Here is a 26,818-nt window from a genome sequence, read left to right as displayed (position 1 = left end):
TTAATTCAACAAAAACAAGCCTTGATAAGGGTCAAATTATGTTTTCAAAAACATGCTCTACCAAATGGTTGAGTTGTCATTTTATGTTGTTAAAACTTTTTTGTCATAGACACAAAAGGAACTTGGAAAAATCGACCTGCACCGAGGATGTCGAGACAATTTTTCAAAGGGTATAGCTGTTCATTTTTGGACCAAACCAGATTGTGGAGGTGGGTATAAGACAATATAAGTGTGTGTTTACATCTATGAAAAGATAAAATTCAGTGGATCCAGATTTAGAGTTCATGAACGTACATTAAGTGAAATGAAAAGAAAATATTTGCCAAGACACAAAGTCCACATCCGCAGCTTTCAAAACAGCGACTGAGCTCTTGAACCCAGCTCGGAGTGAATGGGCCGCCCTGCTTACCGCCGCTTGTCTGTGTGTGTTGGACAGAATGCCGTGGATCTTCACTTTCCCCTTGTCCATCTCCTCGATGTTCACCCACAGGTCTTTGCTCATCGAATCCGACGGCCCATATGTTTTCGATGTGTAGTAGTTGTGGTCTGTGTCCTCCTGTAAAAAAAACACAGAATAAAGAATATAAACGAATATTCATGCCTAAAACTGCTGTTCGCCAAAATGGAATTCATCGTTGAAATCGCTCCAAAATCTTGTCGCTTTATACTTGGCGTGGAAAACCCGGTAAGTAAGTGGAGTCTTTCGATAAGAAATTAAATGTTGAATCCCATTTCATTTATAATGTGCTGTGTTTACATTTCCCCACATCCTTTTTATTCATTCACCATTTACCATCACAGCCCAACCAGCAGAGGAAGTGCATGGATTGAAGTCTCCTCATCAAACAATAAAAACAGAGAAGCCAATCAGCTTCTTTCACTGTTAAAAACCAGACTGCAGCGTCAGCACGAGCTTTTATAACAGAAACATTGGTGGGCTTTTATGAGCCGTGTGGGAGAGACTCGTCTGCTTTTATGTTTCCTGTACAGAATTGGAACAAAAAAAGAACTCCTCGCGTCTTACGTCCCTAACTTGATCATCTTCCTCTGCGTCTCTTGTGAGAGACACCTTACAGCTGTGGCTTTCATTGTTGAAGTGAATGTTATTCGTCTGGTTAGGCAGCACAGACTGAACATCATGTCTGACTGTGATCTCACTCACAGCTGTAACAGTGGTTTTATTCTGTGGAACAGCTCTTTGCTGTCAAAAGGACACAAAATGAGCATTAATTATAGCAAAAATCCAGTTTGCTCGCTCTGAGAGTAAAAAAAATCTAATACATTGACTCATGGAAAACCAGGGAGATTATGTTTCAGGCTTAACGGAGCCTCAGAGGGACAGATGTCAAAACCCCCAAATGTATTTCATGTACGTGGTGTTACTTCTGATTAATTCTGTAGCTTTAAACAAACATTGCCAGAAGCAAATCGCTCAAACGCTTAAAAGTGCAGACAGAAGTGTCAGGGCAGCAGCAGCAGCAGCCTGAGTCAGCACATTACTTTCAGAAGTAGAAAAACAAGGGCACTTGTTAAAAAAAAAAAAAGGTGCAGACACACATGCAAGGCTTTGAGGCCGCCCTGCTGATCAGAACAAGATGTGTTTTGGACTTGTGGCGACAAAGTGTGGGAGAGAAAGGCTCCACAGAGGTGAGAGAGGCCAGCTGGCTGCTCAACGCCCCCCCCCCACACACACACACACACACACCTCCCCATGGGGTTAAAGGGGGAAGATGATGGGCAGGGCGCCATCATCCAGCTGAGTGTAGGTGGGAGAGATGAAGTCTGCGAGGGCTTTTCGAGAGCGCAGCGAACAGAGCGGAGGGAGCGTGACCACAGAAACGGCACAAAAATAAACAAATATATGGAGGTTCAGTGGGAGGCTGCTGTGGGAGTGTTCCTTTGAATCGTGCACAGTGCAAAACTTGTGTCAATACGAGGCAAGTACGTGGAGTGTGGTACTCGATGGTGTGAGATTAGCACGGGCTCAGTGTTTACAGGTGCTGGCAAAGGTGGACTATGATAAAAAAAGGACATTTCAATAAACACATGCATTCTTTCACTTATCCTTTAAAAAAAAAGGGGGGTTGTTCTGAAGTCAAGAGGTGGACTACACCCTGGACAGGTTGCCAGCCTGCAACAGGGAAACATAAGCCTCTTTCACACTGAAATTGGCTCGGTTTATGTGGGATTTGTGATACCGTGTGAACCTGCAGAAACAGGTCATTAACACCATTCCGAGTGTCAGTGGTTTGTCTGAGGAAGACAAAAAAAACACCAAAGGAGCCGAAGTTGAAGCTTTTTTCATGATTAAAACAAGATTTCTGATTGTTTTAGCTTCTTAAATGTGAATATTTTCTGTGTTTCTTTGCTCCACATAACAAAGAAATCATTAAAACGGAATCATTTTCCGTTCGCGGACAAAACGAGACATTCGAGAACATCGTCATTTCCAGGTTTGACGAACACCAATCAATATTTTTCAACATTTTCTGACATTTTATGGCCAAAATTATTACTCGATTGATAGAGAAAATAATCCAAAGATTAATCAAATATGAAAAATAATGGTTAGTTGCCGCTCTACACTGTTAGAAATAAAAGTGCTAAGTAGAACCATTTAAGGTCCTTTGTCTTGTCCTCATAGGAGAACCCTTTTTGATTCCAGGTAGAACCTTTTTATAAAGTTTCCACCTGGAACCCTTTTGGAGGGTTCCACCATGAACCCTTTTATAACCCTTTATTCAGGAAAGGGGTTTTAAAGGGTTCTCTGGATCAAAATAGTTCTTACTGGAACCATTAGTGTCACCAAGAACCCTTGAAAAACCCTTTTTTCGGGAAAGGGTTTTTCAGAAGCAAATGATTCCAGGTAGAACCTCAGCCCTTGTAGAAGGACCCTTTTGGAACCCTTATTTCTAAGAGTGTACTTGCACTATGAATCTTTCGATCTATCGAGTTGTGAGGAAATAATAAAAGATATCAAGCTGAAGAGAGATATTAAACGCACAAAAACAAGGTGTTCGGTGTCATAGAACCCTTCAGTGAATGCCAGTTAAACACATTCCCACTGGTCAAAAAACCTGTTTAAACAGGTTTAAATGGAGTAATACAAAAGACAAACCACCATTTACACTCATTCATACCTACAATTAAGACACAAAGCCGATAAACCGAAACCCAACCTGCACGTCTTTGGCCTGAGAGAGAGAAAACCCACAAACCCTCACCTGGTCGCCTCAGAATTTGAAACAAACAACATTCTTGCCGTCACACTCCAGTAAACACGTCCATGACGCCCGTCGAAAATAAACATTCCAATTCAAACCGAGAATAAAAACAACAATACAGTGTAGTGTAGGGTTTGGCACTGTGCCCACATCATCTCGCAATTACAGTTTAGTAGTCGGGATATATCTGCGTTACATTAATGACCAATTGTATTTGGGCATTAATTTGCCCACTTGTAAACAGTGTAAAATGTCATCATCCAAGCAATTATGACCCTCAAATAGCTGACTCTGTACCGTTGAGCAATGTAATTGTGTCGCACTGTCAGCACTTTCTTTATTATCATTAGCAAACGACAGACAACAGCAGCAAAAACACAAAAACACAATTAAGAGATGACTCACTGGGTGGCATTGGGAGAAAAATAACTTCATGACACATTTTTCCTCTTATGCACGTTTGCCTTACAGGGTGGAAAACATGAGGGTTATTTAAGACAAATCAGATGAACTCAACGCCTGGTGCTCAAGGTTTGTACTTGTTTTTGTTGTATTGAGTGTTGTGTTAATGCTACTGTTGTCTTTCTGTCGTTTGAAACCAGTGCGGGCATTTGCCTCAGGCATCAACAAGACATTTTTTTTGATCAAACAGCAGCTTCTTAGTGGATATTTTCACTTTTTCACAGTTTCTTAATACATCAACGGAGCCACATCACTTAAATGACCTTTCTTGCCCATTCTGATGCTCGGTTTGACCTTCAGCAGGTCGTCTTGACCATGTCTACATGCCTAAATGACCTGAGGTGCTGCCACGTGATTGGCTGATTGGATATTTTGCATTAAGAACAGGTTGATCAGGTGTACCTAATAAAGTGGCTGTAAAACCCAGTGTTTTAAATCAGATTGACTGATCTGTAAACTACATTTTCACAATAAAAAGAGGAACATATGATGAGTTATTAAACATTGTGCATGATAATAAGAGTGCCCATATATCTTGTATATGAAAAGGTTTATATTTTAACCACATTTGACCATATAGTGACATCTGATCGAGTAGAACAGTCATTTTCCTACATTTTAAACACTTTTTTACGTGTCAATCCTTATCAGACACAGAGATACTTCAGTGGAATAAGATCACATTGACCCTCGAAGACTTCACTGGAGAGGAAATGCCTGAGCTGCACTGAAAATCTCCGAGGAGAGCAAAACGAGAAAGATTGATGGCCACGAAATGACGAAATGAGCGAGGATTCAGCTAAGGAGAGAAAATGTAACCTTGCCAGTCAGCTGCAGAAGGGGAACGCCGTCCCATTTGCATGTGTCCTTCCTTCATTCATAAACTGATACACTTAAAAAAAGGAGGACGGGGGGAAGATTAAAGGTGATTATAGATCACATTCTGCGTTGGAAAAAGCACCGCTTTCATTTCTGCCCGAGTCACGTCAATATTTCTTTATCCTGAGACGTGGATGAGACCAGTGGGTCTTAATAAGAGAGAAACTCTGTGTGAAAGGAAATCGTTGCTTCACCTTCATTCGATTATTCTGGGTGTTTTACTTCAGGGAAACGAAGACGCGCGTTAACGCTGCAACTGAGGAGTGACTCGCTGTCAGAAAAATAGAGGAAAAGTACCCTGAAAAGTTTAATCCTCGCAATCTACTACGATTCTATCCCCCTGAGAAAATAATGGTTCGTGGACGCAGAGCGAGAAGAACCACTCGGGCTTTAAGTAAATGCTCCAGTGTGTTGGGATAAAGCCGCTCGTCAGCCAGACTCGATTTTCCAAAGACGGAGATTACACATTTGAGTGAGACTGTACTGTGTTTGGAAAAAGGCATCACTCATCAGCTGATAATGTCTGTGATCCATTACTCGCTTTGCTCTGCTTCGCCGAAACGTGAATGTCCACGTCCTGGTCTGAGCTGCAGCAGAATCCTCAATCCTTAGTGTAAAATCCCCAAAATAATGGACTTGATCCAAGAACCATATCGTAACATAACACCTGGCCTGAATGAAACAGGTTTAAGAAAGAAACATGAACTGGATTTGACCCGAAAATGAAAGTCAGCAGACTTGCGAAACAGAAAACCAAATATAAGAGTAAAGTCGTGAAATACTGTTTGTTTATTCTGGCTGTATTTTCTAATAATTTTCTATGGATCGACAAATCAAACAATGAGCTAATTGTTGTTAAATTAGTGCTGCCTATAATAGCAAATAAGAGCAGAAATGTGTCCTAACTGTTTATGTTTCAAAGGCTAATTTCGGAAAGTTGTGCCGTTACCTCCTGCGCCTACAATAAAACTGTTTAATGTGGATTCAAAAATGAATTTATAAATAAATAAAACAAACTTTTGAAAATACAATAAAAATAAGAGTTCTGGTTTATAATTTATGTCTCCTATCTCAGTTAATGCTCAGTTAAAGGTGCATTACGTAATAAATCTAAAACAACCGGCCATAAAATCCTCCTAATATGTCACAGAGACTCAGGAATAATGTTCATATAACAAACTGAACTCACCAACAACAACAGTTCAGCCAAAATATTTGCATTAAAAAATATATTTTGCAGACTGCAAATCATGTTTATGTTTTGAAATCATGTTTTGGCATGTGGCGCCACCTACCGCCGTCTACCAATCATTGCAGTCAGTAGAGCCACAGCTGCCGAGCAACCACGGGTTGCCAGTCACGTCAAAAAACGAAATCTACGAGACCTCGGTATTTTTAATTTGAATGTAGTAACCGTTTGTGGCCACATTCTTACATATGGCGCCTTTAATACTGCAGCTGTGCCAGACGGACAGACTTTGTGCATCTGCTTGTGCTTAATAGTGAAATTCCTCAACGTGGAAGTCAACAAATATTCCCAAGGCCACCGTCCATCCGTCTCTCTGAGAGTCAACTGAGAGAAACAACAATTTTTCCCTGCTGCGAGATGAAGTTTCGACAAGTTCGTCTGTGTCTGAGCTGTAGCAGTAGCAGCATGAATGACATTTTCTTTTGTAAAACTTGACAAACAAATAAAAAGGAAATAAACCCCATTTGCATCGCCTCCAACTCAGAGTGCGTTAAGTGCAAAACGGGGCGCTGGGAATTAAATGAAGCGACAAAAATGAGCAAGCTGTGCATGAAGAGCCTCCTCCCACAGCTGTAAACTCTCAGAAACCTCCACATTTCCAGTAACAACTATCTCCTTTAAACCACCACACACCCCCATCACTTCATATCAAAGGAAGTCTTAGACAAACACAGCAGCAGCAGCAGCAGCAGGAGGAGGAGGAGGAGGAGGAGGAGGATGGAGCGACCTCCCAAACACCAGTGTTGTCACTGGCAGCCTCACACGTCTGACGGTGGTTAGATGATCAAGACGCTTGAAAGTGACACCATCAAAAATGTAGACATCATTCCAAAAGGGAACACGAGGAGTTATGCGTCTCCACTCGCAGCGTTGTCGTGTACATTTTATCACCCAGGGTAGCTGCCAAACGCCGTCGACACGTGTGTGTGTGTGTGTTTATTTACACTCCTCATAAAGAGAACCCTAACCTAACAGCTGTAGCGGATCCTCCTCGATGCTTTAAGTCATAACGCCGTGGCGACGCGCTGTGGCGTGCAGGAGCGATATCTCACGCGGCGCAGGTGTCGACGTGGGGGGAAATAAGGAAGACGACAACAAGGGAACCCCAAAGAGCTTTACGACGCGACGAGTCGGGACTCGGTACGCCGTTTAATTTATGTGCTCAGACGCAGCTGAAGGAAGGAAAATACAAGAAGGGATGTTTTACTCGAGTCTGTTTTAACCTTTCCGTTTGATGAAGACCTCGCTGTTTGGATGAAGACCTGAGCTCTAGTGCACAGTTCATGTAAACGGTGCCGTTTGTGTCACGGTAAAAATGACAAATACACACAGAATAGACACAGACATCGGTACACGAGCCTGCTGTACTAGTTTCTAGCCGGTGTTTTTATATCTCAGGGAAAAGGTTCCAGGTCGTCTTCAATAGATCGTGATGTCAATTTTGTCAATTAGTGACAGATTTAGAAGGAAATAGAGGATAAAGCACAGCACATGTTAGTGATGTGCCTCGATTATTCATAGCTTTGCTGTTTGTAGCGACAGATTCAATACAATTCTTTACTTTTGTTATTATTTGGGGAATATAGATGGCGTTACACTGCATTTTCCTGATGTTATAGTATATAGTATAGCATAGTAAAAGTAACTCTAAAAGAGTCCATTTAACTTAATATTTACTTGGTACTTTCACACTGCAAAAGGATTCGGTGAGCGATGACATCATGCCCCTTTTTGAAGTGTAACCAGCGATGTTCCCAAAAGTTCAATTTCACAAATCGCTGTCGGCGATTTGTAGCGTCCGGTTACGACAGAGAACGCTGCGACTGCTTCAGTGACAGGACTTGAGCCGTGAGTCATGTCCATAAGGGATCATGGGCTGTAGTTTTAGTGTTTAATCACAAGTTTCAGCTTACTCATTATTTGTCAAATTACATTTAAGGACTATATCTTCCAGTGGGTGCAGGTATGGGTGGATGTGCTATGGAAGGCCGTATAATGCTTTTTTCCCAAAACAAATTTCCAACATAGTGCTGTGTGAAATATTGAAGCTTCAAAACAGCAGTTGACAAAACAATGGACGACATGATGGTGAGTTGTAAGTTGGTCCAGGTTTAGGTAGAACATTTTGGTGTTGACTGACATTGATTTAGTCCAATCCAGCAGCCGGATCCTTTATCCACTCAGAAAACACACTATCCTCGCTTGACTCCACAGAGTGTTGTGCCTTTTCATTATGCTAATGCTAAACAAAAACATCGCAGCTCTCTCACCACCTGACAAGAACTCTCGCAGGACGACCCCGAGTGTGTTTGACAAACTGCTTGCGAAACGAACCAGATAACAAACAGTTTCCGCAGACCTTTTTCTGACAACGTGTCCAGACAAGCGCCGACGCCCGACGTGCTGAACAAAAACAGGCAGGGTTCTGTTGTTCAGACCTCATTCTACCTCACAGCGACCTGAGAATACCTTACGCCGACATCATTACTCTGGGTTAACGATGCAGGCAGAGATACAGCTTCGCAGTCATTCCGGGGGCGTCGCGCAGTCTGTCGCTGAGGCCGCTGTTATAAACGTACACGTTGAAGTGAGATAAATCTGTTGTCGGGGGGGGGGGGACTATTATGGTTATGACACCAGTTAACCCGAGCAAGGCTGAACTCAAAACAAAGACTTCTTCATTTCTAAAAAGGAGGGATCTGGACGTAGCATTTAGGACGTGTGATAATGTCATATGTTAATCCCGAACATCGCTCTAGAGCCACATGACACGCTGTAATTATGAGGCTGTCATTTTTCTGTACAGGAAAGACGCTCGCAGATCACTCGCCGGCGCAGACAAAAGGAGGGTTGTTGGGAAACAGGTGTGTTCAGACATAAATCGCGGCACAAAATAAGTCCTGGAATGTGTTCGCCTTCACAGATTGGTGATATACGGCTGGGTGAAAGTGTCGAAGGGCATAGTTTGTCATTTAGAGGGGAGGCGGTTCCTCCTGCTCTTTTCTTCCTCCCTCGGTTAAAGCTTTCTCATTAAAATAAAAAGACAGAATGTAAAACCAGTCACCTCTGCTGCTGCTGCTGCCGTCTCCTGAAAATAAAGGATTGTGATTGCGTGCGTGACCTTTTTCACACTGACATCTTCAGGACCGGTCGTCAAAAGCCTGGTCCTTATGAGGTAGAACCTTAAGAGAGAGGATGGCAATCGTGGGTAAGTTAAGGTTAAGTGGTTCAAATTAACGGGAGCCAATGCCGAGTCCTGACAGGATCTCTTAACAATCCCCTGTTCAGGGCTTTTTCACATAGAGTGGTCCTGTTGCACATATATGTTAGTTATGGAGGTCTACTTACATTCATTAACTTGTTTATATGGTCAAAAACCTCCTAGTTGCTGTAAACGAGCTGATAGAAATCCTCTTTTCTGACGGTGTTTCCCAGCCGCGAGATTTGAGACTCAACTCTCTCACCCAGAAGACAGACTGTCTTGTGATTGGCCAGTATATTCAGCACACCCGCTCTCAGAAGCACAGCTCCCCCCTCTGGAACGGTGGATGCACTGCTACTCATTATCAAAACATTGTTTTAACAGTGTTTAAAAATAGCTTCTTCACGACTCCCCGCAGCAGTCCCTTTTATGACTTTGACCCCGAGTCGGACACAGAGTCAGAAGACACCGTCGCAAGTGAAACACCTCCACAACCGACGTTCTTCTTCTTCTGTGGTTCAATGTACGCAACTGGATGTGCCCGGACTACACTCTTAGAATTAAGGGTTCCAAAATGGTCCTTCTACAAGGGCTGAAGTTCTACCTGGAACCATTTGCTTCTGAAAAACCCTTTCCCGAAGAAAGGGTTTTTCAAGGGTTCTTGGTAACACTAATGGTTCCATTTTGATCCAGAGAACCCTTTAAAACCCCTTTCCTGAATAAAGGGTTTTAAAAGGGTTCTTGGTGCAACCCTCCAAAAGGATTCCAGGTGGAACCTTCATAAAAAGGTTCTACCTGGAGGCAAAAAGGGTTCTCCTATGAGGACAAGCCGAAGAACCTTATACGGTTCAACTTAGCACTTTTATTTCAAAGAGTGTAGTGCGGAGCAGGAGTATCCACAGTTCAGGAGATGGGATCCTTACGTCACGATTCAAGGCTTTTTCAGAGCGCTTGCAGAGCCCGAGAATACAATATAACCCAGTGTTCTCAGCTGTGGCTGAAGTGTTTGTTTCGAAACTTTAGGGCTTCATAAACGAGGTAATGATGCAGATACACAGAGGAGATGGGTCCCTCCTAAACCTCGTAACATGGACACTAACAGAGGACCAGGGCCAGGATCAGGATCAGGATCCTGGAGCTCTAAAGTTCGGGTCAGGATAAGGCTTTGTTTAGGCACTCCAAATGAATGAAAGTCAACCGAAGAAGAATCGCTACACGTGTATGAACATTGAAGTGGTGTATGTGCATCTCCATGGGGTTTGCGTGTGTGTGTGCGTGTGTGTTTTTACGGTTCATGATCAAAGCTGCTCCCACCCTCCTCGCTGAGAGACGCGACACTGTGAGCCCGAAATGATTAGAAGCCACGGGAAAAGTTAACGATCTGTCTAAACCCCGGGCCGCCGCCATCACTTTGACTGAACGCCTCAGTGCTGCGCGCCGGCCCAGGAGCCACAACAAGAGACGCGGTTGATGCCTTTTTATTTACATACACACACACACACACACACAAACACGGGAACAGGCGTAAATCTCCAGCAGATTCTCCTCACTGTAAATGCGAGACGATGGATTCATTGGTCTCTCCAAGGTCGCGTTTAAGAGGCTCCGGATGAACACCTGAGGGCTGAGCGTGATGTCATATCTAATATCAATCCCGACATCCCGAGGCCTCTACCAGACATATTTTTCATCACTTAACACAAAGGAGATTTATAATCGCTCCAAGGAAGTGATCAAGGAGTATTTTTAGCCACAGCTGATTTTATCAAATCATTCCATTTAGTTACGTTGGCTTGAAGGTTTATCGCGTAATTGCAGTTGTTTAGCTGCAGTCGTCCAGACCGCCATAATAAGACTGATCTATAATCCAGGACAGCAAACTGTCCGTTAGCATTATGTTAACAAAATGTCCATCCATCCATTATCTATACTGCTTATCCTTTGAGGGTCAGTGACGCTAATCCCATAAGACGAGAGGAAGAAAACGGGGAGCCAACACGCAGAGAAAAACATCAATTTCTTATTCACATGGTGTTTTTGGACTGAGGGCAGAAGCAGGAGTGGTCACTTTACAGCGGCTGTGCTGCTGTGTGTTGTCGGCCTATATTAAAAGTTTGGACTGGAACATGAATCATGTCGCCAGGACTTTTAAAAGGGACCATAAAATCCAACATTTTTAAAGCCCCCTGTGAAACCCACACAGTTCTTACTGGTTCTGGATCATTGGAATGATTTTTTCATGAATCTGTGCAGAGTTTATCTTCAATGGGACCTCTTCGGGGGGACAAATGTGACCTCATGTCAGGCCCCGCAGTATAATTGTACTCGGGTTGTAAATGGACAGAGTTATGCTGGTGGGTGTGAAACAGGTCTTTGGGGAACAAGCCAAGCTCATGTAATGGCCGGCAGCATAAGTCTAGGAACCACTCAGCTATGAAACGTGAATCACGTCGCGCAAGTCGTGCATTATGGGATGGATGGCAGCGACTTACAGTATAGTATAGTATAGTATAGTATAATGGTAACTGTGATTTCAGACTAATGAGAAATCAAGCTGCATCGCTGCACTTCAGAAGAGATCTAATGAGGCAAAAAGCCTGTGTGGGAAGACAATATGTGTGTGTGTGTGTGTGTGTGTGTGTGTGTGTGTGTGTTTGCACAAAGTCAGCCAAATCACACAATTAAATAACAATTAACTTAGAGAGTTAATGCTCTTCCGTCATTTACAGGAACTTGTGCGAGCGAGAGTCGCGCGTGGTACACGTACCTCGATCTGGGAGCTGTTGTCCCCCTCCTCTGCTGAGACCACACCTGGAAACCCCTCAGGCTCTTCCAGATCAGGATCCTGATCCTGGTCCTGGTCCTGGTTCTGGTTCTGGCCCTTGTCCTGATCCTGTTCCTGACTCGCTCTGTTAGTGTCCATGTTACGAGGTTTAGGAGGGACCCATCTCCTCCACCGGTGGCTGTACAGCTTCACGTCCACCGCTGCGTCGTCGTCGTCACCTGCTTGCGTCTCCAGGTATGAGTAAGAAAGGCCTGAGGGGAAGAGGGAAAAAACGAAGAAATCAATGCATGGTCCACAGCTAAATTAACTTATTACCTGAGTTACAAGCCAAGAATGGTGGTGCGTTCAAGTGCAACTGGAAAGCTACCTTTTCACGCAAAGAGGTTCATAGAAAGTCAATGTAAGGATACATCCTGTAACACAAATTCCAATGTTTTTAAGCTGAGATAAGCAGCAGGTCGTGCCCATATCTGTGACACCACGAAAGGATAACAAGGTGTAACTTGATGAGGTAAACAAAGAGCACCAATAGCTGTCGTTTCATTGTGTTTCATTGCTGCCTCAATTCATTATTGCAGAGGAATCAGGTCACACAAACCTCCTCTCAGGTATTTTTCCACCATGTCTCTGCGCCAAAATTTCCAGACATCCTCTTTTATTTTTGCTAAAAACTACGTCTGCCGCTCATTCACGTCGACCTTTTATTGATACGCCAACATTTCCACCTCCCTCGAGCGTGAAAATTATAAAGCAATATTTGTGTTCTGTGTTTGCACAAATCGAAAAATGCTCATAAAAACAGACGGACAGATGAGAACACAGCACTTGTGATGGAGCAATATTGCCTGGTACCTTTTCAAAATGAGCTAACCCCCTAATGCCCCTCCAGCATTAGCCTCGGGCTGTTTTTCTGTTTTTGTGCGCGAGTAAAAACACACAAATGATCCGGCACAAAAGAGAAGAAATTGCTCGGTGACTTGTGCAATCGTAATAACAACAACAATATGGCGAGAGCGAGGGATTTTCACTTTCACTTAAGACGCTCGTCAAAGTCACAGTGGCAGCGACTGCTGAAGCCATTCATCTTGCGACTCTGCCTCATCATTCACAGTCTCTGCAGACTTCTTTTCCCCCTCGTTGCTCGCTGCCTGAAACACATGCACATAAAGCATGACTCAGCAGCCGCGACACAAACCACCAGACCGCAGTCTCGCGCGCGTTCAGTTCATCTCATCTCATCTCATCTCATCTCATCTCATCTCATCTCATCTCATCTCATCTCATCTCATCTCATCTCATCTCATCTCATCTCATCTCATCTCATCTCATCTCATCTCATCCCATCCCAGCGTCTGTGACGAGACGCAGCCGACAGGTGAGAAATGGCACCGAGTCAATGTAAACACCCACTTGATTAACTGAGCCTTAACTGAGCCCGTGACGGACGGAGTGCGATGTGAAGGTGTGAAAAGTGCCGTGTCATGATAAGCAATCGGTTACCTTCCGAGTGGATACGAACGGCTGGATCATTGTGTTGAGCAGTTAGAAGACAATAACGTTAGTCGTAAGTGACAAAGCTGGTGAATAATCGTGTCATCGTCTTAATGCTCGAGGTGTGAGTTTAAGCTCATCTTCGTCTTTAAAATGTACATATATTTCATTCTGATAAAGTGAACACACTAGGTCTTGGTTTTCTTTGAAGATTTCTTCCCTCTTTGAAAAAAAGTTCCCACTGGATTAAAAGACACTAATATGGCAAAAAAAAAAAGGCTGAGACCAAAAATAAGAATATAAGTTTGCCTTCTCAACACACATACGACAAATAAAGAAAGACTGCAAACCACTACACGCGGATGTAAACAATTCAGAATTTAAAAACACTTACAGAGAGTTCGCCTTTGGGAAAAGGAACACAATATCTGTTGTTGCATAAGAAGAGACTATAAACACAACTTTTATTTGCTTACAAGAAAACTCAACTCTGTTTACATTCGCAGGTTTCCGATTGTTTCCTTTTGGTTGATTACAAAAGCCGGGCCAAGTAAAGCAGGTTTTATGGTTGCAGGCAGTTCCTGCATCGTCTAAGTCTGCTACACCACTAATGATAGCGTTTATGTTGGCTGACCTGATTAATGTCATTTTCAGCCCTCGATGAGGAACGAACCTCGCAACTCTGAGAATCAGGAGATAGGCTTATCTTATGGGTAAAGACTTTTTTCTTTACTTTATTATGCAGTATTCAAACTCGCTTGGACTACTGCAATGCCCTCTGCTTTGGGCTAAGCCAGACATCACTTGCTCGACTACAGTTGGTTCAAAACATCGCTGCTGGGCTTTGAAAGCAACCAAACCAAATGGGACAAAACGGTATAGTTTAATGCATTATGGATATGAGATCGGATACGGGATTATAGAGCATTTGAGCATTTGAGTTAGCAGCCTTATTGAAGTCATCTCGTCCTCCCATTCATAAATCAAGTGATTCACAACAACGTCCATACAATGAGCAGTAGGTTATATACGTTGGGTTGAAAAAGCAAGCCACGGGTTCAGTTTTCGTCATCATTTTTCTTACAAACAATACCGCTTACCAACTGTGGGGGGAACCTGAGAGCAAACCCTACATGGCGTTACTTTAATAAAATCTCCAAAAATGTAAAGGAACAGAAAGTCATTTTTTTTTCATTTGTCTTGTGATGTCGTGCAGATTTGTTTCCCCCGTCTTGAAGCTCATGTTCAGCTTTGCTCACATAAGCTCCCGCTGATCCTGACTCAAATGAGTCATAAACTTCATTTTCATAGCTGTCCTTCCAAACGAAATGGTGCAGGTATGCAAATGATCTCTGCTCCAGGACAGTGAAAACTGCTGATTTCCTTTTATTACTATGTGTTGGTTCTCTTTTATGACACCGAGGTCACTGGGTTTAAATAGCAGGGCACGTTTTCCGCCCCGCTGTCTCTCCTCTCTCTTCTCTCTCACGCTCACATTTCCTTCTCCTTGTCGTCCTCTCTTCTCCTCCTCCTGCTATTTCTGGGCACCCGACCAGTGGTTCTCCGAAAAGGAAGAGAAAGAAGGGCAAGTTTTAAGGCTTAAGATGCTAATTCACCTAAAGTGAAGGCGAACAGATTCACTTTTATCAGCAACGGCAGAAACAAAAAAAAAAGGACAGAGTGTAGGTGCAGCAACAGAAAGACGGTCAGTTTAAGGAATATCGTCGTGTTTGGAGTCTGATTATGAACAGTTAAGAGTTAGAAATCTGTGTGTAGTTATGAACAAACAACATAAATATTTTGGCAGAACGAACCACCACCAACTTGAAGCAACATAAAAATTCATAATTGCTTTTTCGGGAACACATTTAAGTTGTGGTTTTAGCCTCCACATGGACAGCTGTGCACATGTGTGCGTTTATTGACGAGCTGTCAACGAGCCAGAAAATCTGACAAGCCAAATTCAGGATAAATATTATTCTAATGGATTCTCTTGGTAATGGATGTTTTATGACACAAACACACAAACGAGTGACGAGCAAAGCAGTTATTTTTGGTGTAACTGCGTCATTGGAATCAGTTTAAAGGTGCATTATGTAATGAATCTAAAGCAACTGCCATAAAATCCTCCTAATATGTCACAGAGACTCAGGAATAATGTTCATATAACAAACTGAACTCACTAACAACAACAGTACAGACAAAATATTTGTTTTGAAATCATGTTTTGGCATGTGGCGCCACCTACCGCCGTCTATCAATCATTGCAGTCAGTAGAGTCTCAGCTGCCGAGCAACCAGTTACGTCTGCACTACAGCGGCGGAGAAAACGAAACCTAAAAGACTTTGGTCTTTCGAATTTGAGTGTAGTAACCGTTTTTGGCCACATTCTTACATACGGCGTCTTTAATTAAACAGATTAGTTCAGTACTTGAAATGAAATACGACTGAAAGGGGTGGGATTCTACTAATAAACGTCGGCTTTTCCTTTGCAATAGGATTTTTAAGTCTTTTTAACTGATCTACAGTTGATCTACGGACGTCGCGCTCGTGACTCTTCCAGTGACGACACTCTCTGGAACCTCACCAGAACTGGTACCAAAGTAAAGTACCAGGTAATATCACTAATGGAAAAGCAAAAAACAACCGCATAATAGAAAAGCTTGGAAAACAGAGGATTGAACAGAGGAGTGCGCTGTTTATTATAATCTGTCGTCTCACCAGTGGATTTATCTCAATATAACGCACTGGACCTTTAATGAGGAACATATTTTCCTCCAAGATTAACTGTTTCAAGCGAGACGTCTGCCAAGAAGCAAAAACACATACCGAGTCCAAACATTTGGACAATTTGTAGAGGATTAATATTACGTGGACACTGGATCCGAATGTGTTTTTACATCACTTAAAACATTCGAAGCTCGACAAGTTTATAAAACCGATCACGTAAATATGCACATTTGTAAGAAAACAGATGCGTATACTTTGTGAGAATCGCCTCTAACCCACATTCCAGTGGAGAAAATCTATCCCAGTGGAACTTCCCATCAGCAGCAGTGACACACTCGACACAAATAAACATCTATGTCCACCCTTTAAAGGATCTTTGTGAGCGCCTTAATATACGGTGGAAAGCTGGCAAAGCGCGGACGCTTTCAAACACACCGTGACCACAACATAAGAGGGCTCCACTTAATGGCTGCTCTTTTTTTTTTCCCAGCGTCCGTCTCAATGAGTCCGTCTTTTTGAAGGAGCACATGATGCACCTGTGTCTCACTTGGGCAGACCACCTCTCTCTCTGATTTAAGGACAGAAGTGTGTATCCTCCTCTCCAGAGTGAATTCTGGGTCTTTTGTCAAACATTTTGGGAAGTAGGTGAGGTCAGATCCCCTGAGGGACACCCTTAAAAAAGGCAACCCTGTTCCTTAGCCTTTTGTGTGAAAATTAAAATCCTTCCCCTCTGCTTTTTTCTCTCAGTGCCTGTGAAAGCCCCCCGCATACCTTCACCCTGACTCTGTCAAACAGCCTCGTTGGCTCCGACTCAGGCCTGTCAACACCTCTGATTCACAAACACCAGAGGGGACTATAATTTGGTTGCACCTAAAACCTTTCAAGAACCTTTGGAAGGTCATTAAAACCGCAGAATAAAAGGTGCTTTCTGCACCCCTGCTTTCATTCAGTGTTTTCCTTTCTTGGTTCCCAGCTGAGTCGCTCAATGCTGACAGGAGACTGTCACACATGACTGGCAAACAGAGGAGGTGGGGGACGGGGGGGGGAGCGGGGGGGACGCTTCATTGCTTGAGAGTGTGTGATGTGCATCATTTCTACAAAAAGAAGAAGTTACATCTTCTTCTCTCAGCCTTTCTATCTCTAGGTTATGAGCCTGATATTCCAGTTTGGCGATTTTCTACCCATCTGCCACCAAATTGGCACATGATTGACAGTTAAGCTAAGTGTGAAATATACCCTGCAGAGACGTGAAACTAACCTAGATTAAACCCACGTTTCACACACTCATTGCATACGTCGTTTGTTTTTGTGATGAAAGATGAGATCTTGTACTCAGGGAGTACTCTCCATTGCAGGTTACAACTTTCTGAGACTAAAAAAAAAAGACGCGTGAGCTTCCATCTTTGTAGAGCAGTGCTAAATTTTCCATTTAAAAATAACCATTTACATGACGAATGTCACATGTTCGACACGGTGATTAACAGCGTCGCCGCAGATCACCGGAGAGAACCATCTTTCCTACTGACGCCTTATTACAGCACGGATTAATTATAGTTCGCACTTTTTCCACACAGTCGCCCCCTTTTTAAGAATCTGGGCAGAAAAAAGCCAGACGTCAGGAAAACGGTCATAAATATTATAATATCACCTTTTTGGTATAGGGTGTGCTGATTATGTCACTTCAGGGTACTGGCCAATCACAAGACAGTTGGGAAGCCGGGTTGAGAGTTGAGTCTGAAATATCGTGGCTGGGAAACATCGTCAGAAAAGAGGATTTCTATCGGGCTCGTTTACAGCAACTAGGAGGTTTTTGACTATAAAAACAAGTTAATGTATGTAAGTAGACCTCCATAACTAACATATATGTGCAACAGGACAACTCTATGTGAGCTTTGATTCATTTAATTAAGCTAATTTTCTTGATACTATATGTAAAAATTATGCATTTATGCAAAATGTGCATATTTTATATTCAAAATAGCGTTCTAATCAACACAATTAGGAACGTCAACATGGCCAGACGTGCAATGAGCAGGTATCGTGCTTGACGCCACAGTCTAGTTTCACTTTATGGCTCTTCACAATTTGAATTATGCACAAAGTCACCTCAGAACAAGAGGCAACAAACTGAGGCTGGAAAAAAGAACTGACAAGAGCCTTGACAGAGTGTTATCAGCCATGTCTGACAGAATCCCCCCCGAGAAATATACACTTTTAACTGATGAGTTAATAAAGTGGGAGTCACGGCTGCTGCCATTTGATCCTCCGTCAAAACAAGATGAGAGATTACATACTAGCAAATGACGTGCGTTTCATTCTTATTTAACTGCGCAGCATGTTCGACGCTTCGTCAAAAAGCGTCAGATGTTCTGCTGTCGCGGCATAAATCAGACTCCGCGCAGACTCCAGACGTCTGTCTCGAAGTGATTATGCTGAGCCAAGTCTGTTTTTCCTAACCTGCTATTGCTTGTTTTTTTTTTTTTATCCTCTCTTAAAAATTGTAGCCTGTCATTAAACAAGCGCATAAAGTTGAGGAGCTGAAAGTTAGTCGCAGGTTAGCCAGAGAGGCGGCACCTGCGGAAAAAAAAAAAGACTGTGACGCGACGGAGGATTTAATTGCAGTAGATTAAACTGGAGATTGCGGAGAAATCTCAGATAATCATCACATGAGAGAAGTTAAGACGTGAAATTAAATGGATCCGAGTGGAGTTGGCAGGAGAGAGAAAAGAATTCTGAAATGCTACGACACGACAGTTTTCCAAGCAAAACTCCTCCAGAGTGACACAGCGAGAGTTTGCTCTGCCAGTCGAGCTAATGCTCCATTACTCTGGAAATTTGTTTTGCCAACAATTAGTCGCATCTTTCCGAGTCAAAGCACAACAACACAAACATCCCCCGAGGTTCAGATTAGAGCGCAGATAGAGATCTATGAGCGGGGGGGGGGGGGTGTCTGTCTTCTGCTGAAAGACAATTACCTGCACTGAAGATATAACACATCGCAGATATTATATTGCCCTGTCTACACGCTGATGCCTCACTGAAGTCATTTGTTTGGACCTGGAGCCGAGTCTAAGGCTTCGTTTCGGAGAGAAACTAGGCACAAAAAAAAATGCTCCGGATAACAATAATGGTGATTTAAAGTGGCTTTTTCACCCTCATTTAGTGATATGCTTATCGGGCACCGACACAATAAACTGTAGCCGAAACAGTTCCTGGAGACACCTCAATGAGAAAACAAGGAACGAATTAATCTCTAACCTTTGAAGTGAACAAAAAAAAAAACGCAGCACAGTGTGAGAAATTGCATATCAAATTACCAAAAAAAGGAGGATGGCGTGAAAGGAGGGCTATAAATAAAAGGCAATGTCTGAAGTCTCAAAGCGTTAATTACGTCTGCAGAGCATGAAAGATGGCGGGGGGATAATGTAGTGCAGGAGAGGACAGGTGTCGAGATGTTTGAGGACAGAGATCCAGTGATTCTCAATCAAGGCTTTAAAGGCGCCATATGTAAGAATGTGGCCAAAAACAGTTACGACATTCAAATTCAAAACACCTAGCTCTTTTAGGTTTTGTTTTCTGACGTAACTGGCAACCCGTGGTCGTGCTCGTCAGCTGAGACTCTACTGACTGCAATGATTGGTAGACGGCGGTAGGTGGCGCCACATGCCAAAACATGATTTCAAACATAAACATGATTTGACATGACATGATTTTTTTTTAATGCAAATATTTTGGCTGTACTGTTGTTGTTGGTGAGTTCAGTTTGTTATATGAACATTATTCCTGAGTCTCTGTGACATATTAGGAGGATTTTATGGCCAGTTGATTTAGATTTATTACATAATGCACCTTTAACCTTCATGGGCCTAATTGGTATTTAAAGATTTCCTGCTTCAAGTCCCTGATCAAATTTGCGTCTAAATAACCCCGGACACAATATCCAAGTGGAACAAGCCACAGAGCAGCCAGTAACACAGCCGAGCGCACAATATCAAACCTCAAAACACAGGGTTTAAAGAGCCGGAGTTAACCATCGCGAGGTCTGCTGTCACCGCCGCGGCTTTCTTCGCGTAATTGGCAGTTGTGTCTAGCCTGTGCTGTTGGTCAGTGCATGAAATTTATACAGAGGAGGGAAAAAAAAAAAAGACAGACAGACGGGAGCAGAGGGGCTGCAGGGCAGGCATTCAGGAGACGGCAGGATTTGAAAGAAGAAGAGCACTTCCTGAGTTATAGAGGCGTTCAGGAATTCAGGATTCCCGTCAGGCACAGTGTCTTGTCTCATATTTCAGGAGATTGAGTGATTGACTGCGAGGAACTAGCTGCTGCTGCTGCTGCTGCTGCTGCTGCTGCTGCTGCTGCTGCTGCTGCTGCTGCTGCTGCTGCTGCTGCTGCTGCTGCTGCTGCTGCTGCTGCTGCTGCTGCTGCTGCTGCTGCTGCTGCTGCTGCTGCTGCTGCTGCTGCTGCTGCTGCTGGCACTTCTTCCGAATGAGCAGCGTGGCCCGAGAGCCCCGAGGTCTTGAGTAGCTCTCTGGATACAGGGGGCAGTCTGCAGCAGCCCGGGCAGGAAATGTATCACAGCGCACTCTGTGGACTCCATGTGACACATTATTACTGCTCCCTTCAGTGCAGACTATTACCTGTGGTGACACTACTGTTTTCAGCTATAGATGTGGACAAGACAATAAAAAAAACACCTCAGCATCTTTCACTCTGTCCATGAAAACACCAAATCCATCCTTCCTGTAGTTCTCTTAGTGGTTGTTAAACAGCAGTTAAAAATTTGGAAGCGGTCACAGCCACAGCGGTGAAGCAAGAACAAAAGGTTGCACTTTTATTTCCGATCACAAAAAAACGACAGCGTCACCTTTATCCTGCAGGTTCACTCCTCAACCGTGTTTCAGGGAGAAAAGATCTCAAATCTGACACTGACTCGACATAATAATCACTCCACACTCTGAAGTCTCCATCGCACTGATTTATGTGCATCAGGATATTCTTTGGCCACATCTGGGATGAATAATATACGGCAGGGAAACTGAAGCAGCAAAAAAAAAAAAGGAATTAATTTGAGCTCCATCACTGCGGCTCCAAAAAGGTTTCATCACTCGGGGGGAAAATAATACAAATTGACCATTTTATCAAAGTCAGGCTCCGAGTGCGTCCACTCGACATCGTCTGATTTTGAAATATTTGCACAGCGATAATATTATAGAGCAGCTGAAAACACTTTTCCACAAGTCCAACAACCTTTTCACTGCGACAGGAAAAGCACAGGTGCAACTTAGAACTTTAACAATGTCCGCTCTCCTCAGACTTCCCCAGTCCAACATGACAGGACATTCGTTTTACTACCAACACCTGTTTTCCCCACAGGGAAAAATCCCAAAAACATGGATGGTACGTCCAAGTAGAGCTCGATATTTGGGTACGATAATAACAAGAAGTTGAGTTTTAGTTGAATATTTACAGTGTTAGAGATTAAAAACAACATGGAGCATTATCAGATACCAAAATATCACTACAACAATGAGATCTGGAAAATAAGAATTGCTTTGAGTTTGCATGTTGCTAAGCATGTGTTTCCCATGGCTCATGCTTCCTCTCAGACCAAATAGATGCAGGTTCAGGCTATCAGTCAAAGATATAATAACACTTTTGCAATTAAAATCTAACTCTAAAAACCCTGAGACTGATGCTATATGTTTTAAGAAGTATTAGTAGTAGGACTTGGCTTTGAAAATGATCACAAATAACATACTTTTAAATGCTCTAAATCAGCGTTTCTCAATCCTGTTCCTGGGGAGCCCACTGTCCCTGCTACCAACACACCTCGTTCAAATGACCGGCTCGTCATCAAGCGCTGCAAAAGCCCGATAACGACAGGACAGTGGGTCCCCGGGACCAGGGATTGAGAAACACTGCTCTTAATCCTCCTCTGTGCTCAATTATATGCCAAACACCAATCTGCTGGTGCTACAAATATTTCACAATAAAAGCCTTGTTGGAAAACAAAAAGTACGGATTCGGGGAACAGAAATACTAGAGAGCTTTTACTTTGAAAGGGGAAAAGGTCACGTTGTGTTTATCTTAAAAATTACTCCATCCAAAAGGACTTTGGAAAAAAGAAGGAGGATCAGTCACTTAATCAGGAAGTGAGCCAAAGCTCTCCTATCAGCAATGGTGAAGACAACAATTCCCATATGTCTGAGTAGTTTTTTGTTATAGTTTTGAAGAAATTACATAGTGTGTGTTAATTGGAGACTCTAAATTCAATGTAATTGTTTCAATTTCAATCATAAACGCTGCGGCCCGTCAAGGGAGGATCCTTCCTCTAGCCTTATGTCACCTTGAATCGGCTACAGCTCCAGTTAACATGATGGACGCAGCGTAGATGATGTCGGTATACGTGTCACTCGATAAAGTCACGCACAAATAACAGCAACGCATATTTATTCTCAACGGCAAGATTTCGATGCCAAACCAAATTCTGCAGACTCGGCACTAAAGTTAATCTGCTACAGCTCATCGATAATTGTCTTAAGAGACGAAGAAAAGAAAACACAACAAATCCTGAGGTGAAATCATTGTCGGTTAAATCATAGAGATCAGCGCGGGTGCTTTAGGCTAATGGCCCACTCCACTTTTGTCACTCTGAAGGTAATCAATCTGAGCGGCGACTCGTAGACAAACAGTGTGTGCATGTGTAGGAAAACAGTGCGGCTCGGAAGATTGATTTCCTGTACATTCATGTCTCTGCAGTGTGTAGACAGCGTGTGTGTGTGTGTGTGTGTGTGAAGTCACAAGATTGATTGACCGGGCGTCAGTGCGAGTGCATTAACCACGTTTCTTACACTTTCCTTCAGGTTCGAGGGCTTCAGGCGAGGCCAAACAAGGCCCTTGAGCCCCGTCCTCGTCCACCGCATTCATCCATCAGCTTCAAAAGCCTCTCAGCCCCTCCCTCCCTCTACCTCCTCCTCCTCCTCCTCCTCCTCATCGCTGCCAAACCTCCCCACATTCACATGTTCTCAAAGTTGGACGCTGTGTAAACAGGCACAGACAGGTTCAACGTTTGGTCAAGTGGACCTGCCACAGTTTCCCACAGAGTCAGCTGTACAAGGAGTCACATGATAAGACTTCCTGATCAGAAATAGTTACAATACTCTCCATTATTTTACCAGTACGCTCTTAGATATAAGGGTTCCAAAAGGGTCATTCTACGAGGGCTGAGGTTCTACCTGGAACCATTTGCTTCTGAAAAACCCTTTCCTGAAGAAAAACCCTTTGTTTTTCAAGGGTTCTTGGTAACACTAATGGTTCCAGTAAGATAAAGGGTGTTAAAAGGGTAACCCTAACCCTAACCCTCCAAAAGGGTTCCAGGTGCAACCTTTATAAAAAGGTTCTACCTGGAGCCAAAAAGGGTTCTTAAGCCGAGGAACCTTATATGGTTCTACTTAGCACTCTACTTAGCATTATTAAGAGTGTATTCACTATTATTTCTAAGTGTGCTTCAATAGCTCACATTAATCATCCCACATTTTGTCAGTGACCATATTTTGCCTCCTCCGTTCCCGAGCACGGTCTGATCCCGCGTGACAACTTTGACCAACGACACGTCCTGTGGTCGCCAAAGTGCACGTTTGTCAGTGCAGCCCGCGCTATGAGCAGCCATTATATCCACTTATGAAAATCCCGTAGCCCAATTTGCTCAAGCCATAAATGCTTAACATGTGAGTGATTCAGTGCCTGGTAAATAAAAATAAATGCTCTACACATGGAGATTTGGAGGGAGTCCCAGTGAGCAGATGTCAACGTACGAACCTCAGATTTCCTAATGACTGCCATAAAAATGTGGGATTGAAGCTCCTTCAAAAACTCCCTGAATCCAAAACCTTTTGCCCCCATTAACAAAAAGACTCAATATCCTACACTCTTAGAAATAAAAGTGCTAAGAAGAACCATAATATGGTTCTTCTTAGGACTTTTATTTTTTCTATTTTCTACTTTATATTATAAAGTTCTTCGGCTTGTCCTCATAGGAGAACCCTTTTTGGCTCCAGGTAGAACCTTTTTTATAAAGGTTCCACCTGGAACCCTTTTTGAGGGTTCCCCAAAGAACCCTTTTAAAAACCTTTATTCAGGGGTTTCAGGGGTTCTTGGTAACACTAATGGTTCCAGTAAGAACCATTTTGACCCAGAAAACCCTTTAAAACCCCTTTCCAGAATGAAGGATTTTAAAAGGGTTCTTGGTGGAACCCTGCAAAGGGGCTCCAGGTGGAACCTTTTTAAAAAGGTTTTACGTGGAGCTAAAAAGGGTTCTCCTATTAGGACAAGCCGAAGAACCTTATGTGGTTCAACTAGCACTTTTATTTTAAGAGTGCACAGACTCACTTTGGTGGAGCCTGAACAGCCAGACTAACCCAAGAGCCCATAGATTAGTTTGTTACTGTGCCATCTATGGTGTAGAACCCTAAATTTTAGGGTTCTACACCATATTTAATAGAGAGATTGGTATTGTGACTATCTGCTCTCAGGAAGATGGTTTATAGGGGTGGGAATCTTTTACGATCTCATGATTCTATTCCGATTTTTGGGGCTACGATTCCATTGAAAATCGATTTTCGATTCATAATGATTCCTGCTTCAATCTATCGGTGTGCAAAGGATGATCAAAACTCTTGGAAATAAAAGTGCTAAGTAGAACCATATAAGATTCTTCGGCTTGTCCTCATAGGAGAACCCTTTTGGAGAGTTCCACCAAGAACCCTTTTAAAACCCTTTATTCAGGAAAGGGGTTTTAAAGGGTTCTCTGGATCAAAACGGTTCTTACTGGAACCATTAGAGTTGTAGAAGAAGGACCCTTTTGGAACCCTTATTTCTAAGAGTGTAACAATCAACAGCGCTGGCATCCCACAGACACACATCACACTCTATTATTCTGCTGGACAAACACAGAGCAGAGAGCAATAGAGACAAACTGATAGAGACGACCGTCCTCCAGGCGTATAACTGCCAAAGCCATTCCAACACATTTCATATATCTGTCGACAAAACTGCGATCCGCCCTCGCAGCCACACCGAGTCCGTAATTGCCTCACCGTCTTCCCCACTGGGCGGTACAGACTCGCCGCTCACAGGAAATCAATATTAAATATTGTTTACAACACCATACCCCCACACCATCCTCGCCGGGAGTTTTGCTGTGCAGAAAATGAGACTAACAGAGCAGCGAGCCGCTGAACAGATGGTTGATTCCCCCCCCCCCCAAAAAAAAAGCCCATTATAGAGGGAATGGTGCATGTAGAAGAGTATCTTGTTAAGCTCTCACACTTCCATTCAATCAAAAAATGAAAACATTTTCATTGTCAGTGGAATAACAGGATTTTCGCCTCCCGTGGGAGTTTTTAAATTATACAGTTTGAGGAGACGGAGCTCTGCTTTGACGCGACGAGAGAAAAGAACAGCGGCTTTTCCCACTTGTCAAAACATGAGCTGAATTAAATATGCAATTCATCCCCCCTCTTCTTCTGCCCTTGTGTTCTTCCCCGGTAATTGGAACGGCAACATGACACTGGCGAGCGCTAAATGTTCTGCGCACCTGAACAATCTCAGGAAACCATTTGTGTTTTTCAACGTCTCTGCGCAGTGAGATGATTCTTTCCCATGAATAATTATCATCAGTGTAATGTTTTTTTTTTTTACATTTGCCGTCTCAGTGAGGAGATGAGGCTAACTACCTATCTCATTAAATTCAGCCGATTTTATTCTAATTCGCTCACAGGCAAAAATGCAGAAATAAAAGTTGGGAAGGGAGCGGCAGACAGATCGCGCCGTAATGTGGGGAGAGTTTATTAGTAGGGTCACTTGAGTGGAAGTAAAACGGCGGGAATGGTGGTTCATCAAACCCCTGACAGGTGTGGTGAACAGCTGCAGGGTTTGTGGCTGTTAACGCGAGTGCAGGTGGAAAGACAAAGAAAGAAAGGGAAGGAAATAACAGTGGACATGAAATTTGAAAGTTAACGACAGGAAATAGCTGTGAAATCAGTGTTTTCATTGAAATCGGTGCAGCTCAGTGAGCTGAATACATAACCCTAGTGTGACTGTCGATCTCTGCAGCTGTGACGATTAGTGTCGGTCATGAGTGATCCGTTCGAAAGTACGAATCATTTGAGTGAACGAACTGACTGGGATCACTTCATGAACTGATTCTTAGTACAGTTGAGCTCAGCAGCGATCGTGGCGGCCGGGAGTGGAAATGCCGCGTTCTGTGAATCACTCGACGACTGCCAAAGTGCGCCGAGCGGGGAGGGAGTGACTAGTAAGAAGAACTGTGTCTGCCGTGCTGCTGTGATTCGTTCGCACTGTCAGTCACTGACTCAGTCATGATTCGCGAACGAAAACTGACACACAGAGAACTGATGAACTGTGGCTGAGGACATGAATCTCGTTGATTCGTTGAATGATTTGTTCAAAAGATTCGTTCACCGAATCGTTCAGTGCCCTGCTACGTGACTCGCCTCCTCCTTGAGTGCAGTACGTTCGCGCCGCGGGTCAGTGAGTGAGTGACAGCGCGAACGTACTGCACTCAGGGAGAAGGCGAGTCACGTAGCAGGGCACTGAACGATTCGGTGAAGGAATCTTTTGAACGAATCATTTTATTGAACTGATTCAAGTGATACAGTACACTCAAATTAACTGCCGATCCCATCACTAGTAACGATGATCAACGATGATTATTTAATAATATGTACTGGGAGTATATCCATATACATTTACCATGGACTCATGAAATCATATATC

At 43.3% G+C, this 26,818-nt stretch overlaps 1 protein-coding gene across 1 annotated transcript in view; it reads right to left on the bottom strand.

The window, feature by feature from the left end:
* Window positions 1-26,818, bottom strand: part of plxdc2b (plexin domain containing 2b) — a 97,879-nt gene that overhangs the window by 43,099 nt on the left and 27,962 nt on the right. Inside the window, exons 2-3 of the mRNA XM_083901416.1 lie at window positions 11,784-12,052; window positions 410-556 (exon numbers count right to left, since the gene is read on the bottom strand). Coding sequence (XP_083757542.1) covers window positions 410-556; window positions 11,784-12,052 — 416 coding nt within the window. The remainder of the gene's footprint in view (window positions 1-409; window positions 557-11,783; window positions 12,053-26,818) is intronic.

The sequence above is a fragment of the Microchirus variegatus genome, assembly GCF_963457635.1.
Source record: "Microchirus variegatus genome assembly, chromosome: 15".
Taxonomy (NCBI): domain Eukaryota; kingdom Metazoa; phylum Chordata; class Actinopteri; order Pleuronectiformes; family Soleidae; genus Microchirus; species Microchirus variegatus.
The sequence above is the reverse complement of the archived record's forward strand: the minus strand, read 5'-3'. Positions and strand labels throughout refer to the sequence as shown.